Consider the following 18,756-nt stretch of genomic DNA (forward strand, 5'->3'; position numbering starts at 1 on the left):
TGCTGCCAAAACCAGTGAGTGCAGGGGTTTGTTTTTTTTTTTAAAGTGCCAGGAGGCTGGGGCCAGGCAGGGGATGGAACCGGGCAGGGCAGCCATGGGGGCTTCTCCCACAGTTCCCTCTCCCTGGCTGATCTGAAGCACCGAACCAGCGCCAAATCTTCAATTCTGATTCGGCCGAATCGAATGGGGACAGTGATTCGAATCACTGAATTGAATCACTGTCCTCCAAATTGGCTGAATCTAAATCAAATACTTCCCTATTCGCACAGGCCTACCACTTAGAGGCTATATCCAGGACACAGAGCTGTGGCATCTCACCCCTTGGGCTGTAAATTTGGAAGTGGGAAGAGCAGTGGCTGCCACAGCCCCAGGAGCTACAGCAGTTAACACTCCACAAATAACAGCTGTGCAGGCAAGATGACATGCTCCAGATCTGGCCAATGGACTGACCCCACACCACTCACCCAGCCTGCAGGGCCAGGTAGCCACTGCTTTAACCAAACAGGTGGTCACTAATTTTGTTCCTCATTTTTGGGTACCTAACTTAAGATCCTGCAACCTGATTTATACAAGTCCTGAGTACTTAAAATTGCAAAGCTAATGAGAGTTGTCTTTTGAGTAAAGTTGTAATTTACTCCGAAAACTCAGGTCTTGGATGCCTGAGCTTAATCTCTCTGTGCCTCAGTTTTCCATTTGTAAAATAGGAAATAATATGACACATCTCATGGAGGTGTGAAATGTACTTAGATATGATAGTGATGCATTCTCATCAGGAAATTAATAATTCTGTTTCCATTGTAAGAAGAATACCAAGCTAAGGTTTCACAAGAACCCTTACTTTTGCTGTTTTTCAGTACTTGACTTGACAACCTTAATAATAATTTTTAACATAAAGTTTTTTTTATGAGAAATAGGAACATAAAATGGATGTTGGACTTTAAGAAATACTTTCAAACACCAAGAAAGCTATGCACAGTTTAAACTTGCAAATTTTATGAACAAAAGTTGAAATTTGTAAACATTGATTAAAAGGTCTACAAATTAAGTTTTCAAATGATAATCATTAGACAGCATTTATAACCATAAATACTTTACTTACACATGAACCTCAAACAAAAATTTGCGTTTTTTAATGAGACACAATAGACTTGAAATGTAGTCAATTTAAAAATTAAAAACATAGTTTCCAGTACCACACTTTTGCATGTAAACATTTTTTAGTTGTTTAAGTAAATGCGTTTTCTTTCCTGGTGTAAATGGGAAATTGACTTCATTTTCTATGTAGGGGGAAAAGTGAGATTTTGAAAAAGCGCTGTGATATCCACAGAGTAAATTAAGTGGGAAAAAAATCTTCTTATTTTCAAAGCCCCCAAGGTCTGGAATAGCCTGCCATTGGAGGTGGTTCAAGCATGTACTTTGAACGCCTTCAAGAGAAATTTGGATGTTTATCTTGCTGGGATCCTATGACCCCAGCTGACTTCCTGCCCCTGGGGCAGGGGGCTGGACTTGTTGATCTTCTGAGGTCCCTTCCAGCCCTAATGTCTATGAAATCTATGAAATCCATAACTTCATCTCCTGCTAGACCTATTATTTTTGGATAAAAGACAGCTGATTGAAATTAAGTTTGACCAAGACAGAGATGGTGCTGGTTGCCAGAGGAAAATAATTTGAGGAGTTTACAGACACAGTACAGTATTCCGAACATGCAAATCCACAATTGGTAAAGTTAATCCACAGTTTAGAAGTGCTCCTACATTCCTCACTAATGCAAAGTTCACACAAGTAATGTACTCTACCATCTGTGGCTGGATAGGGACCTTTTGGAGTGGTGAACTGCTTCAACAGAGGTAGCTCAGAAGGTGAGTCACACTGCTTTCCCCACTGCTGCAGTGCTTCCTCCAGACACTCCCCTAGATGCACCAACCTCCTGCAGAAGTGCAACAGACATCCTGCTGCTGTCAAACCACTGCAGATGTCCTAGCTTCACAAATGGATCCAATTGCTTGGTGCTCCAAAACCAGCTCGTGGGCCATAGGCTAACCTCTGGTCTATTACCAGCCTTTTCAGCCTTTCCATTGCAAAGCGCAGTCTGCACTTTAAAGTTACCTTCATTAACAGTGATGTATAACATGGCATAAAGATATTTAAAAAATTAAAATAAAAGTAATCTATGCACAGATTTCATTTTGGGAAAGAGGAAGGAAGAGAGCATGGCATGTTGCAGATCACATCACTTGCTGATGACAGATGCAAGTCATGCGCTTCTGAAAGGCACTTAGGCGCTATAGTGATGGGAATAATGCAGGATCTTGAGTAGAACAGAATGTTTTCAAATGTTAGATTTCACTTATAACAGTACCAAACATTCGAGCGCACGTCACATTTTTGCTGATGGTATGTTTTTTTAATTTCACCTTCAAAAATTGTGTAAAAAAAGTGTTAAAACCTTGTTAAAACTGGCTCCCCCTGCCCCACAAGCAGCACAGCCAAAGTAGAGCCCATGGAGGCGCTGAGGGCGGGCTACCTGCTGCAGGATCAGGCTCCCTGCCCTGCTGCCCTCTCCCAGGGCCTCCACAGCCCAGTGAGTGGGACCCAGTGTGTCTGAGAAGAGCAGGGCCAGGCAGGGAAGTTCATTGCTGCTGCTGGGAGCTCCGTGTCATCCTAGCAAGGTGCCACCTGCCCACCCGGCAGCAGCTAGGGGCACAACTCTGCACCACCATCGCTGCTGCTACCAAGCAGCCAGGGGGCACCTCACCAGGGCGGCAGGGAGCTTGCAGCAGCAAGGAGCTTCCCCACCTTGCCCCACTCTCCCCTACCACTGTAGGTCACACCTGCTGGGCTGCGGAGGCCCCAGGGAGAAGGCAGCAGGGTGGGGAGCCTGAGCTTGTAGCAGGTAGCCTGCACCCACCCTTGCCTCAAGCACAGATTGGGAGGCACATGCCCCCCCACCCCCACCTCCCACCCCTGGGAGTGCACACAACGACAGGGAGCCAGGCCCCCCCCCGGACAAGCCACCCATAGCTCCATCCCAGTCTCCGCCAAGGCCCTGTGGCTATGCATTCTGGTCCTAGGCTCCAATCCCACACACTATGCCAGCTGGGCAGCAGCCCAGCCCTGCCTGGCTCCTTCCATCCCTCCCTATGGGAGCCTCAATCCCCCCTTCCCTCCCTACTAGACTTACCTGTGGGAGCTGGTATCCAGATTGCCTGGCAGCCATGTGCATGTGTGATTGCACACATGCACACGGTGCCCCCTGCCTGACCACCCTTCTCCTACTCCCCACAGCCCCTTGCATACTGGGACTCTGCCAGCATGCAGGAAGTCCTTTGCAAGAGAGGAAAATCTGTGTTTCTCCATTAAAAAAAGAAAAATCCATGTTTTTCTCAATTAAAAGAGAAAATCCGTGGGGGGTTTTCCCATTTTTCCATGGAAAACGGAAAACCCAGATCCCTGCTGATAAAATATCGAGCAGCATTGGACTAAGAACTGGAGGACCCCACTGTAAGCATCCTCATTCATTGATATCTCCCAATTTACAGCAACATTTTGATGTTGTTGGTAAGCTAAATTTTTAATCGATCTAATATGTGCCCTATTCATTCTGTGTAAGAAATAATGTCATAAACCAAATATCATGAAGAGATCCACATATACTATAGTAACACCATTGCCTTTAGCAACCAGACCTGTAGTCATGCCGAAAAAGGGCGAATTAGATTGGACAGAACTTCTTTTCATGAAAGCATGCTAAGTGGCACTAATTATATTTTTAACTTCTGTTTCTTGTTAAGAGTCCTAGAATAGTTTCATGTCTTTATTTTTATCTGGGACTGACACTGAGCTAACCAGTTCAGTTCCCCAGGTCATCTCTTTTATTTGTAAAATATTTAAATTACATTGGGAGTTCTTCAGTTCTTTGGAACTTTCCTAGTTTTCCAAGATGTATTACAAATTAACATTGGAGAGGGGACGGGGGAATTAAGGAGTTCCTTACTTCCATCCTTTAAGATTCTAAAGTGGAAATAATTAATGTCTTCATATGAAAACTATTTTAACAGCTGTCTCCCGTTCTCCTTTATTACAGAAAATAAACTTATTTTGCAATCCATATTATCAGATAAGACAGATGCATCATTTTGTTTCATCCAAGTACAGAAGAGAAATATCTGTTGAATACAATTGTCTTTTCCACATCATTATTTATAATTTTACTATCTGCACTTAGCAGTGGGCCTGTTTTTGACCTAGAAATAATTCTTATTCTTGTGTTTAAAAATTACTTTTACTGTTCTTTAAACCTATTATCTATTAATATTTTATTGAACACGAGCTACCCTTATTAGGTACTTAAATGTTTTAAATTCATAACTTATAGTCATTACTACTTAGTTCCACTTTTTTTCATCCTTTCCATATATTTGGTTTTTATTTCTTTTTCTTTTGACACTTCCCTATCTCCTTTAAATTATGATGGCTTTTTGTACAGAGTAACTTCATTGGAATCATGGATTTTTTAACAGTTCCCAGTTTTCATTAATACTTTCCACTTTAAATTTATGATCAGAGTCCATTATGCCTACTGCTTTGAGCTTTGGCGTAATGACCCTATTAGAATTCCAGCTAATATTTGGAACCTTGTTCTGCTTGCATAAGTAAATTCAATGGGCTCAAGTTAATTGGTACCTAGGCAACCTCTAATTTCTAGGTCAGTGATTAACACTGCTTTGTCTATCCGAGGGAAGTTCAATATTGAATTATTCTGTGCTAGTTACATAACTTCCTGTGTTGAGAAATTACCTATCATTTTTAGAGTTTCTAAAAAAAAAAGCTTTGTCACTGATTGTACGAGATGACTGGCAAATGTCCCTAAAGTAGAAATCATAAATGATAAGATTTTTCTTCTTATACAATACAGAAAGAGGCTTTAGAAAAAATTGTCTTGTCTTAGTGATTTTTGTTGGTCTTTAACAGATTATCATCAGTACATTAGCTTTAGTTTTACTAGTCAGAACTTTAATACATACATTTTCAAAGTCCTGTGAAATTCAGTTGCCTGTGACTGTACAATGTAATCAATGTAGAAGGCTTCCCTTTTCTTATCTAGCTTCAAAAAATAAATTGTAATCATTAAGCATCATGTTCCAGCACTTGTGTTTAGTGCCATCAACCAGTCTATATTTCCTTTCATATATGATTCTTTCCAGTGCATCTTGTTTATTATCAGGGCTCCTAACATTAGTATAAAGACAGTTTAAAAATATATGCCTCATGTTCTTTTCTTCTTGGATTTCTCATATGACTGATGCCTTGGGACTGGCTTTACATGTGTGATTACCTTATTATCTATCACTCTTCCCCATCATGGCTGGTTTAAAGCTTTCCTGACCACCCTAGCTAATCTCTCCCCAGGGAAACTGATACTCTTATTACTCAGATGGGATCTGTCAGAACCACACCACCACCAGCAATGAGTGGATTTGCCAGTATTCCACAAAATTTGTCCTTTGCCTTGCTCACCATCCAAAATAACTGTTTTACCTTCTGCATTTTTTCTTCTTTGGTTTGAGGGACAGGAAGGATTTCTAAAACTGGATATTCCTCTCTCTTGGTTCCCTTCCCAGTTCCCTAAGGACTTCTGGGATCTGTGGAATGCTGCCTAATGCTGTGTTTTCAGTGCTAGTGTGGATATACCACCAAAGCAGTATCTCCTGTCTTTTTGTTGGGAACTTATTTATGCTTTATGTGAAGATAGCAGGATAGTTTTCTATTATTGCTATCTTTCTGCCTCTTGCAAAACATTCTGCTCACTTCAGTTAGCATGGAGTTCCCAGCAAGGTTTGTCTCTTGTTTCTAACCGGTTTTTGGTGCTCTCTTGGGCTGAGGCCTACACAGAACTGTTCAAGTTTAGTTGTCAACTCTGTTTGCTCTCTGTACGCCCTATCAACCACCTAATTCTTGAAGGTTGTTTTCTTACTCAGCACCTAAATGGCAATTCCATATTTCCAGCTGTGAAGATAGCCATTGGGTTCTCTTATTTCTGGAGGTAACAAATTTCCAAAACAAGTATTCCAAGAATTAATATTCAAGGTTCACAAATATAATCAAACCATTCACTTTTTAGCCACTAGATGGCGCTTGATACATAAATGTTCCTTGGCTGCATTGTGTTTTAGGATGGAGATGATGATGCCATTTCAATGTTTTCCAAATATGGGGTTTGGACACATTTGTAACTTAATCAGTGAGCTATTGTAATTGAGCAGATATTCTGATGTGATATTTATATTATTTTCAGCTTTGTTTTATTGATTCTACTTGGTTATAGCACCTGTTTATACTTGCAGTTGTATAACAGAGTGCTTAAATGTTATGTTTTTTCAGGTATCAGATATTCAGGCAAGAACAGTAATACTTACTTGGTCCCTTCCATCCAGTGCTATCAATGGGGATGCTGACAAAAATAGTATGCCAGAGGTGTATACTTATGAAGTTCTGATTTCAAACACCGGAAAAGATGGAAAATACAAAACTATGTATACGTAGGTATTTGTTATCTTTATTAAATTACTACTGCATTGGATTATGTGAATTAAAACCTCATTTAGAAGCCTGCCTTTTGTCTACAACCTGAGTGCCATGCAGGTTCCCTTGTGAGACAAACTATTTTAATCAGTAAGATGGAACTCTGATTTATTCACTTTTTTAACAAAAATGTATTAGTTAAAGGCTTAATACTTTGAGGTGGATAATGCCTTGAAGTTTCACTAATTACACTTCAGTTGACTACAGTGGAAGCCTGAGGGCTCTCAAACACTGCAGACCAGAACTACGTATTTTATTTATTTGCTTTATTTATTTATTTGCTTAAATTCCAACCATAGGGTCAGGCCAACTCTCAGGATCTCAATATTGCGCTCTTAGACAGGAGGGTGTGACACAATTGCACATATACAAACACACAAATCAATTAGGTGCATACACACACATACACACACACACACTACCAGCTCAGGCACATACACATCCAAACCAGACTAGGCACATGCATACCTTTCACCAATTCAAGCACATACACACTAAAAATTAGACAAAAATCAATTGTCAATACCCACACACTCAGTACCTACACATTCAGTACATATACACAGATCACTAATTCCTATATCATGCACACAATGAGATATATACATACACACACACACTCATCAGTTCACACACATACAACCCACCTACAGATAGGTAAGTTCCTAACTTGGATGGTACGGTATGTATGTGTGTGCTTGGGGTGTGTGCTTGATACTTGCAGGAAGGTTAAGGTGAGAGAGAGTTAAAGTGTAGGGAGTAAAAGTTGCCAAAACCGGGATTAGAACCAGTGGACTAGAAAGAAGCTGACTGAGGGACTGAAGCTTGGGTTTACTTAAGATCAAGTGGCCCCAGGGTTACTCAAGGTCACTGGTGCATGGGAGGAGGGGAAAAAAAGAGAAGCCTGGTGGCAAAGAGGAGACAGCCAGGAAAGAGACTGAGGCAGAAACCTGGTTGCTCAGGGGAAAAGGCAGTAGGGATAAGACAGTGGCAAAGAACAGGGGGTTTGGAGGCAGAGGGGAACTCAGGACAGGTTATTGGTTCACACACACACACACACAAGTCCAAGTCCTTGGTTGAAGAGAGGGTGGGGGTGATAGCTACCTATCCAGACTGGAAAGGGGTCTTTGTCCAGTAGGTGTTGTCTAGAGTGGGGTCGCCGGCAGGGCCTCTGGGTGGATAGGTGGTGTGGCATGGTGCTGGTCCAGATGGAGAGGGCGTCCCAAGGAGTCAATCTTCACTACCCCTTTTATGGGGTGGACTACCTCTGGTCTCCTATGGGGAGGTCCTGTCCAGGCAAGGTCAGCCCTGTTCCAGAGGGTCCCAGGTGTTCTTACTGAGTATGTGCAGCCTTGGCACAATGGTGGGTTGCCTCGTCTTTTGTTTCTTGAATGCTGAGGGTGGTTCCAAGGACTGGGTCGTTGGTCCAGGTATTGGTGTTGATGGTTCGGTCATTCAGAGGGAACCATTTTTAGACATGCTGCCACTGTCTCTCAAGCACCCTCATTCATCCCCATTCATTCAGGAACCAAGTTACATAGGAGGGGTAGGTGTGAGTCATGGGTTACACAATCAGGCCTGGGGACAGGATGGAGATTTGACAAACAAAATGGAAACTTTACATGACTTATGCTAACTTACATAAGTCTAAATCATGTAGGCCTAAATCATGTAGTACTAGTAAAACAATAATATAGAACAGTAAAAATCAATATAAATGTAATAATTATACAATATAAAGAAGGAGAAAAAACAAAACAAATACAACTTGCTACCAAAATAAAATGCTGAAGCTTATCCTATGTCTTAGCTCACTTATACTTATCTATAGGGAATAGAGAGGGAAAGAAAAAGTCAGAAATGGTTGGGGAAGGGAAGGGAATGCATTTTAAAAGAAAAAAGAAAAACAGGGGGTTTTGCTACACCACTACTAACAAAAAGGGCACCCCTTTCCCAGGATCCCAGCTTTAGATAGTCTTGTATAATATAACATTAAATAAGTCAGGTTTCCTCAGTTGCTTTCAAAACACAATATCATGGCAATGGCAAAATGTAAGCAAAACTTCAGTCCCATCAACAAAATCCTAGACCAGACAACTCTTTCACTCTCCTTAAAAACAAGGGAGAATAAATGAAATATCATAGCATAATCTAAAAATGATTTACCAGATTAATTGTGTGTCTCTTGAGTGTATAGGCGACCCTTGCCATTCACCATTGAGTGTATAGGCAACCCTCGCCGTGATCCCTGTGAATGGCAAAATCCGCAAATAGGGCACTGCATTCATGAACGCGATGCCCTTGGTGGCTGGAGGGGCAGGTGGGGGACAGCTCCAGAGGCGATAATAGGAGCCCAGTGGCAGCAAGCGCGGAGCTCCCGAGGAGCTCTGGTAAGTGTTTAAAGTGTATTTAAAATGCGGGTTGAAACCACAAATGCTGAACCCATGAATACCAAGGGTTTCTTGTATTATTCTATATGTTCATGCTAATACCACCTTCCCTTCTGCCTCCAAATTGTGTTCTTTTATGCCTGGGATTTATGGGGAAAATACGACCTGGTTAGGATTGCACAGCTCCTGTAGATCCTGACTTCTTCAGTGCTATGGGAAGGTGCTCATTGAGAACCAGTTTCCAGGAAGTCTCCACATTTCGTGTATGCCAGTGTGCATACCACTAATGTGAATATGAGTAACAGCATTCATTTACACTTTTAGGTAATGTATTTTATGTACCTAAGAGAGTATGTCTGATGATCAGTATTTATAAAGTATTTATGTACATGTATAGTATTTTAATGTAGTGCTACCATATACTGTCCCCCCAGGACAAGACTCAGATGATATATTTTGTTGTGACTAAGTGGAGGATGTTTTTAAAGACCTGCAAGCAAAAGATAGATTATTCTACTACACTTAGCATGCTTCAGCAACTAGCCTTTAGTAAACATATTGCAGAGAATAATTCTGCACTGTTAGGTGAATGGCTTAGATAATCTCATGGGTCTTTTTCATCTTTAACTTCTATGAGTCGGAAGCAATTTTTAAAACAAAATTATGCTTCTTTTCAGTGGAGAAAAAAATAATGTAACTATCAATGATCTCAGGCCAGCAACTGATTATCATGCAAGGTAAGAATTTTTCTTTCACCTTTTATATGCCATGGAAATATTTTAGATTACATTTGAAAATATTTAATTGCATCTGTATATATAACAGCGTGCCCATGTTGACTGACATTTTCAGTCTGCCATCGGCCATCCTCTTCTTCTCTTGAGATCATGAAATAGCATGGTTGGACTGTTGATGCTGATAATCCGTGATGCCTTAATGGTTGTTGTCAGATCTGTACTTAAACAGATTGACAGCCTTGTTATCCATAAAAACCAGTGGTTTTTGGAGATAGTATGAGAAGGAAACCACATGTAGAATAGTTTTATCTGACTATGGTCAAGGATAAAGTCCATGCCCAGTAAGCAAGAAAAACAGGCCTGTTTTCCATTTTTTACTGGGCATGGAAATTACAGTGTACTCTGACAACAGTACCATGCATGTGGCTCTATATAAAGCCCAACCTGCTGTAGCTGTGAACTGTCTCTGCATATGCATTTACAATTTGTTAACAACTTGAAAAGCAAAATGTAGTTGCAGATGCTTTTAGCTGGTTGAGGGCAATGAGGATAGAATCAAACTAGTCTTTTGGCAGCATCAGTCAAGAACAATCTTAGAACCTGAGTTCTTGCTGGTATGCCAATAAATCATTTTAGGAGTCCCAGCTGAAGCTATTTAGTGCAGTTCAGAAGCCAAATGCATTGATACAGCTACCAAAAGGTGGGTGTATAAAGGTAACAGAACTGTATTGTCAGCCAGCTTACAAAGAACATTACCAGTGTGTGTTGGTGATTAATAAAGCACATAGGCACCCGGAATATGAAAAGACTGACTTGAAAAGGCTGCTCTCAGGAAGACCAGGTGAAAACAGGTATTTTCTGAGAGTGTATGACACTTTGTCAAAGTATATGGTGGCTCAGGGAGTATAGAATCAAAGAATATGAGACAGTTACAGATGCATTGAAGAAAATGTTTAGTTATTGCTTTTACCATGATCAGGAGTAAAAACTTGAATCACAGCTATTTACACCAGGTTTGCAAACAGTTCCAAATAACCATGGTCAAAAGCAGACTTGTCCACCCTGCAAATAGTGAGGAGTGAGGGGAGTGGAGAGTATGTTACCCATGGTTTTATCCTGGGAGATTTAATGAAGACCAGCAAGACAGGCATACAAAGACACCTTTTGTCTTTGTATGTAACTCCATCAGCATTCAGTAGTCTGTTACCCTGCCAGTGAGATTATTCTTGGATACTGCAACCCCATGCTTCCTTGTCATTCCATGTTCCAATGAATCCCTGAGCAAATACCAATGAAGTACCAATCCAGCAAGTACCAATGAATCCCTGAGAATCAATGCAGGTAGGTGAGGCATCAGAGCCCTGTACTAGCAACCTGAGGATAGAATTCCAGAAGGTGAGGAATAGATGAGTCAGAAGTGAGCACGCCTGATACAAGCTGCCAGGAAAAAGAGAACTATAGGTCCATTCAGGAAGGATAGAAAATGTGACTATGCAACTGAAAAGCCAACCAGTAAAATTTAACACCAAATTTACTCCTTTTTGGAGAGAACCTTACTATGCAGTTAGGAAACCAAACAACTTAGGACACTGACAGACGTGGAACTCCTTGCTTTAACTCATGATGCTTCACAGGAAGTGCCATGAGTTACAGTGATCCCGCCGACCCAACAGATGTTTGCTTTTAGGTCCAGGGGATTGGGAGATTGAGCTCCATTTTTGAGCAGCTGCATTTCTGTAGCCTCTCTTTCCTAGTCCCAACCTGCCCCCCCTCCCAGCTTCCGTGTTGCCTTCAGGATGGGAGGGGAAGAAGGGAGGGGAGGGTGCTCGGGCTGGAGCTTGCGTAGCCTGTGCTGGAGGGTGAGGCAGGTGGATTGGACTCCAGTCCACTCCAGTCTACTTGCCTCACCTTCCAGCACAAACTGGGCAAACCCCAGCCCTAGCTCCCTCCCCTTCCTTCTCTCCCTCCCATCCTGAAGGTAGCACCAGAACTGGGAGGGGGACAGGAGCAGGACTAGGGAAGAGAGGCTGCAGACACACAGCCACTCCAAAATGGAGCTCAATCCCCCAACCCCCTGGATCCAAAAGCAAACATCTGTTGGGTCGGCGGGATAACTGTCCCGCAGGGGTGGGACTAGGGAACGCACTGGTACAAGTTAATGAACGTGTTCCATTTTGGAGCACCTTCATCTGAACCCTCAGGTAATGAGCATTCCAATTGTTGCACAATTGGGCACTTTTAAAATGCTCTGCAGTCATGCACTTCTGTCAGGGCATGGCCATAGACAGCTTCAGGGGGCCAGTCACACAACAGAATATCACTTCTGTTAGCACCCTTAGTCTTGTCAATAAAAAAGCAAGAGCTCATTCCCTCATAGTGTTTTGAGACTTGATGCACCATTTCATCTGCAGAAGTAGGAGGATAAACAGCAAGGAGATTCCACAGCCATCCTGGGTTCCATTGTTTGCAATGGAAAACTGGTTAAGAAGAAAAAAATTCTCCAGACCTCACTGTATGGTACTCTTCAACAACTAATCAGTTCACAGGGGGTGAGCTTGAAAGACATGCGTTCTGTTCTTGTTGATGACCCTAGATCGGGGTTCCCAACTTGGGGTTCTCAACAGGGGGGCAAAGGGTTTTTTTTCAGTATCAAAAAGGGTTGGCTGCCTGCCCACATATGCTGGTCACTGCTAGTCTGTAATTTGCCAGTCCACAGCATAAAAAGGTTGGGAACCTCTGCCCTAGATCCAGTCACAAGTAGTGTCCCTGTAGATGAAAACAAAAGCTGAACAGGCAGCCAGTACAAAAACCTGCATGGGTGGCAAATTAATGGGATTTTTAGGAGTTACAGGAATAATACAACTTTGGCTACAGTTTTAAATTGGAATTAAACTGAAAGGGAGGCAGTTGTCAAGTTCAGTGCAGATAGCCCCTCTGCCAGTAGGTAGTCCTGTATCTTTCATCTTAATGTTACGTTATCTTGTTTTATATTATTTATCTCTAGGAGTCAATTCATTCCTACCTCTGTGTGCTAAAGTTGTAGTGTTATGTTCTACCATTTGTTTTCTCTAAGAAACTTTTGAAATACTATACCTGATATTTTTTGTTTTGAAGAAATTGTAACAATTGATGGTATCTTAAAATATTTCATATATCTGATATTTTAGTTGTTGTATAAGCCTCAATATAATTCTTCATATGTTTTAAAAATTGTTTTTACTTTCTTTACAGTTAAAGCATATATATAGACTCTGTACAATATTAATTTACTTATAACCGAAATATGGAAGTTAACTGATAAATGTTGGTGTAGGTTTGAGGAGGAAGGTTATTATCATTTTATTTGGTGTATGTACATTAGAGAATTTTGGGTTTTGGCTGTTGTTTGTCTTTAATGCAATAGTCACCATCAGTCATCATTTACAAGTGCTCATGAAATGTTGTTATCCAAGATACTGCATTTGTTACTCTATCTAGATACAGAGACTAATGCATAATGTATAATTATGTAGACAATAAATGGTGACTGACAGGAACTAGTGCATATCCAAAACAATGTACTATGTTTGCCCCTTGCATGACCAGGGGTGGATCCAGAGTGAGTACAGTGGTGTGATCACACCCCCCTTTCAGATCATGCTACAGGAGTGCAGCCAGGGACTTTCTAAGACCCCAAAGCAGGTAAGAACCCACCTTTCTCGACACCCTCTCCTTTCCCCTCTGTGTTCAGGGGCATCGCCCCTCTCTGCCCGTTCCACCCCTTGCCCTCTCTACTGATGCCTTTGGGTATAGGAAGAGGAGACCTGCCTACTGTTGCTGTCCCCAGCTGAGCCTGGCTCTCCACTCAGCCTTTCCTCACACAGAGAGGGTAAGGGGGGGAATGAGCAAAGAGGGGAGATGCCGCTGAGCACACAGGGAAAAGGAGAGGGTGCCAAGAGCTGTGGGGTGGGAGAGATTCTTACCTGATTCCTGGACCTAAAAAGTCTCCAGCTGCTTCCATGGCGTTGTCTACCTAGTAACAAGTGAGGCTGGGCACGGAGGGGGTGCATCCATTCCTGCAACACCAGTCACTGCTCATACACCCCCTTTTTCAGAATCCTGGATCCACCTATGAGCATTACTTTTATTAGAGTATTTTTAGATGTTACTTTTAACAGTAATGCTTTAGAGAAGGGGAGAATTGGGTTTTTTGCTTTTATTTGTATCTTTAAATAATTTTGCAGTTCTACAGAAAGTATTATTCAGATTCCGAAGCAAAACATCAAACTGTTTTACTACTCTAGGGTTCAAGCAGAAAGCAACTGCATAAAGGGAAATCCTTCTGAAGCAGAGAGTTTTACCACAATGAGCTGTGAACCTGATATTCCAAATCCTCCAAGGATAACTAATCGGACCAAAAATTCTCTTACTCTTCAGTGGAAGGTAAGGTTTGTTTTATATGTACTTTCAAAGAGATTTACAGAGCCACTCAATAATTTTGCAGTTAAATGTTTTTTGTTGAAAAAAGCCAATTCATTGAAACCAAAACATTTTGTAGAAATATATATGTCAACAAAACTTTCATGGGAAAGGTTTCTGAGATCCAGGATATAATTTCTTTTCGAAAAGAGAAATAGCCTTACCACAGTATAGCAAAGAGCCTGTTGATATAAGATATTTGACTGAAAACTGAGACAGAGGTTCAAGTCCCTGCTCCCTGGGCCCCAGGTAAATGTCCAAATCCAGTGGTACCTAAATCAGGGTTTGTGGGCATCTTGTTGCCTGTGAGTTTCCAACAGTGCATGTAGCAAGAAATAAAAAAATGTAACTGAGTCCTTTACTACTATCATCTAGGTTGAGAGAGAGAGCAAAGCATGATGTTGCCTGTGGCATGTTACTTGCTTAACATCATTACCAGTGATCCTGGTTTTCTCTGATAAAAAATTGCAAATTCTCTGATAAAATCCCAAAATCTGTGACTAAAATGAAAGGCCCTTCACTCTCCCCCACAACCCCTGGGCCTTGCTGGTGCCCCTCACTCAACCCCCCCACAGCCCCATGGCCCTGCTCGTGCCCCTCAACCCCACCCACAGACCCCTGCCACTCCCAGCCCTGCCGGAGGGGACCTTGGCTGCCAGGGCTACAGGGCCAGGGACCCAGGTCCACAGCCCCCTGCCCCTGGTAGGAGGCAGCAGCTGCTGCAGTGAAACTGAGCCCAGTTTCCCCTCCCACTGCTGCCTGCCTGCTGCAGGCTTGACAGGTGAGGCAGCTCCCTGCCACTCCGTACACTTCCAGAGGGGCAAGGGGGACATGTGTCCCCCAGATCTGTACAAGGGGAGGGGGATGCAGGCTGTCCACTGCAGGCTTGGGCTCCTCGCCCTGCTGCCTTTCCCCAGGGCCTCCGCAGCCCAGCAGGTGGAACCTGGTGCTTCAGGGCAAAGCAGGGCCATGCAGGAAAGCTGCTTGCTGCTACAAGCCCCACACTGCCTTGGCAATGCATCCCCTGCACGCATGGCAGCAGTGAGGGAACAACCCCACACTGCCGCCCCCACTGCAGCCCACACCCACCCCTGCCCCCATCCTGCGCACAGATCTGGGGGCATGGGTCCTCCCCTAGCTCCCCTGGGAGTGCATGCAGTGGTAGGGAGCTGTCCCCCCACCCCCTGAATGAGCTGCCCATGGCCCCATCCCACTCCCTACCGAGGCCCTGCAGGTACACATTGTGGTCCCAGACCCCATCCCCCACATGCTGCCCAGCTGGGCAGCAACCCCAGCCCTGCCCTGCCCAATTCCCTCTATATGGGACCCTCAGTTGTCCGTGTGTCCTCCCCCCTGCCCCTTACCTGCCAGAGCTTCCTGGCAGCCATGTGCATATACATGCACATCATGCTCCCTGCCTGCCCACCCTCCTCCAGTTCTCCCCAGCCCCTTGCAGGCTGGAACTCTGCCAGCCTGCAGAGAGCTGTTTGCAAAACTGCAACGTCCACAGGTTTCTCCAGTAAAATGAGAAATCCATATTTGCCTCCAGCAAAGGGTAAAATCCATGATTTTCTCCATTTTTCTGTGGGAAACAGAAAACCTGGATCCGTGATCATTACTCATGGGACAGAGGGGGTTGGGACCCATTGCCTTAATCGCTGGACTACAGTTAGTACTCCTATATCACCCACCCCACATTTGATGTATGTTTGCCATATTTACTCGAATTCAAGGTGAGGTTCCCCCCCCATTCAACATGGGGGGAAGCCCCTTATCTTGGATTCAAGTACAAATGGAAGGCAGGTGGCTGCTCTAGCTCTGGCTCTGGCTCTGGCTCTGGCTCTGGCTCTGGCTCTGGCTCTGGCCTGGGGTCGGAGCTGCAGCTCCTGCCCCACACAGCCTCTGCTTCCCCCAGCACCTCTTCCCCCAGTTTCTTCTTCCCACTCCCTCCCCTGCCACTCCATCATGTTTCTGGTTTCAACATAGGTACAAAGGACATGTTTGCCCCACCCCACACTGGGCCATACATTAGTGGTAGCAGCAGTTTTGGCTCCACCTTCAGCTCCAGCTCTGACCCAGGGCTGGAGCTGCTGCCACTGCAACCATTGCTGTGTGGCCAGAGCAACCACATGGTCCATGCCCAGGGCTGGAGCTGTGATGGAAAGTAAGTGGTGTGGAGGTAGGCAGGAGGGGGTGGGAGCGAAGGGCAAGTAGGAGGAGGCAGGCACCAAGGGATGTAGCACCTTGAGAGGAGGGGGTAAGTGGCAGGGGCAAAGTGCAGGGGAAGGCACAGTCACTGTGGGTAGGGGGTAGGCGCCAAGGTGTGCATGCCCCAAGGGAGAGCAGGCAGTGGGGGAGTCAAGCAGTAAGGGAGACAGGTGGCAAGGGGTGGGGGGGTTAAGCCACTTGACTCCCTCCACTGCTTGCCCCCCTGCCATTGCTTGTCCCACTGCAGCAGTGGGAGGGACAAATTAAAATGACTCTCCAATAATTTGATTCTAGACATGGAAAATTATAACAAATTTATAAATGTTCCATGTTTACAATCTAATTATTGAGGATTTTAAATTTGAAGTTGTCTTGTATTTGGGTAATCATTTAAACAAAGTAGAATAGGTCCATGTGGAGAGTATGTGACTAGGACAGAACCCTAGTCTAGTTCATTGAGAAGCCAACATTTTTGGCAGGTTTACCACAAATTAGTCCTGCACTTTCCTGAGTGCCAGTGCAATCCCTTTCCCCTGGCCAATTTGCTCTGCTTTCTGCTCTATGGTCCCTACCCAATCTGATGCTCTCCTTTCTTCTTCCTGCCCTATCTGCCACTGTGCTGATTGTCCCCTCCTTGATCTGCCACATGTCCCACACACTGTCTGCCCATATCATGTGTAGCACTTGGCTGCAAATTGGCCAACCCTGTTATATTTCCTCAGAAAATTTCACTGAATGTCCACTAGATGGAAACAGCTGAGATGAACATATTAATGTTGCACAGAACACCAAACAGTCACATGAGAGAACATCTCTGACTTTAGTTTAATAGGAGCAAGAGACCTGTGAAGGAAGGGCTCAAGCCAGTTGCCAGTGTCCTCTGGTGATCCTGTCTCCCTGTTTATGGCATTCTAATTTTCTTGTTTTCCTGTTCCAGGCATCTTGTGACAATGGTTCTAAAATCCACAGTTACCTTTTGGAATGGGATGAGGTAATCAGCAAATTTACTCTACTAATTATATTTTTTAACTTCAGTTTTCAAAAACTCTACATGTAATTTTGCACATAGGCAAATACAGGTTTTTGAAAAGGGGGGTGCAGCAGATGTGACTGACGCTGAACCCCCTTGGTTCTCAGGATCTCACAGTAGTCTGGGAGGCCACCAGCTTGAGCGGCTGTATCAGGCATTGCATGATGTTCAGGTTGGAAGACATGCTGACAGCTCCACTTCCCCATGGCCCCAGATACTTGGATTACCTGCAGAGTCCAAGGGTGAGGTGCACTTGGAGCCCCCCAGCCAGTGGAGGGCAAAGCATGGAGCAGGCACAGGAAGCGGGGACCCACCTGCCCCTGCTGCTGTCCGTGGCCGACCTGGGACAGGGATAGTCCCAGAGCAGCTCCTGGCACACTAGAGCTGGAGGGTACAGAGAGTGGCAACTTAGAGTACAGTGTTTGGGCAGAGATGGCAGTGGCAGCATGGGTTCCCCCTTCCTGTGCCTGCTCCTGGGTCAAGAGAGGAGCCATCTGCTACTGCTGCTGTCCCTACAGCCACTCCCCACAGCACTTGGCTGACATGGGGTAGGAGCACTGGCGACACATAATGAGTACACACGGATGCACCTGCACCCCCTGAGATTTCCTGGGGGCCGGGCCATGGGGCAACTGGAGCCCAGCAGCTCCTGCTGCTGCACGCACTGCAGGAGAGCCAGTTCCCCCAACCCCTTGGCTCCAGTGCGCCATGGCCCTAGACAAGCTGCTGGGCTCTGATTGCCCCACGACCCGGCCCGGTCAGGGCCCTATTCACAGTGAATGGAGCCCCAGCCAGGCTGTGTCGTGGGACAAGTGGAATCCGATAGCTCCTGCAGAGTCACAGCGCTGGGGAGTCAAGGGGGGCACATAACCCCCCCCCAATCTTTGCACGGGGCAAGGGTGGGCTGCAGCTGTGAGGCGAGGTGGGCTCTGCCTGCTCTGTGCCTCGCTGCAGCCTTTGAAAGTGGCACGGCACAGCACCATGTACCTCGCTGCCAGGCCCGCCCAGCAGTGGGACACACATGGCAATGCAGTGTGGGGAGGCAGCCAGGGCTAGTGCAGGGCTGGGGAGCGGTGGACGCCGGAGCTGGGCAATGACCCCTGGCACGAGGGAAGGGGCAGCCGCATGGGTACAGTGGACCCTGGCCCTAAGCCCGATCTTTGCCGGGTGCTAGCCCCAGCCTCGCTCCCTCCCTTCCTCATGGCCCTTTCCTCTCCCCCCCTCCCCTCCCCCTGCACACTTTTGCATAGGGGGGGGATGCGTACACGCTTATCTGCCCACCAATTTTTTTTCTCCCTCCACCCCCAGCCCCCCAGTCCCTGATCAGTGATTGGCTGCTGAGGTCCCCCCC

The 18,756-nt window shown here is 44.9% G+C and overlaps 1 protein-coding gene across 8 annotated transcripts in view; it reads left to right on the forward strand.

Moving 5' to 3' along the window:
- Window positions 1-18,756, forward strand: part of FNDC3A (fibronectin type III domain containing 3A) — a 215,434-nt gene that overhangs the window by 160,235 nt on the left and 36,443 nt on the right. For all 8 annotated transcript variants that reach the window (XM_025211750.1, XM_014522982.2, XM_025211754.1 and 5 more), the window contains 4 exons: window positions 6,382-6,539; window positions 9,650-9,709; window positions 13,993-14,131; window positions 17,313-17,366. In XM_025211750.1, coding sequence (XP_025067535.1) covers window positions 6,382-6,539; window positions 9,650-9,709; window positions 13,993-14,131; window positions 17,313-17,366 — 411 coding nt within the window. The remainder of the gene's footprint in view (window positions 1-6,381; window positions 6,540-9,649; window positions 9,710-13,992; window positions 14,132-17,312; window positions 17,367-18,756) is intronic.

Source organism: Alligator sinensis, unplaced genomic scaffold (assembly GCF_000455745.1).
Source record: "Alligator sinensis unplaced genomic scaffold, ASM45574v1 scaffold820_1, whole genome shotgun sequence".
NCBI classification, from domain to species: Eukaryota; Metazoa; Chordata; order Crocodylia; family Alligatoridae; genus Alligator; species Alligator sinensis.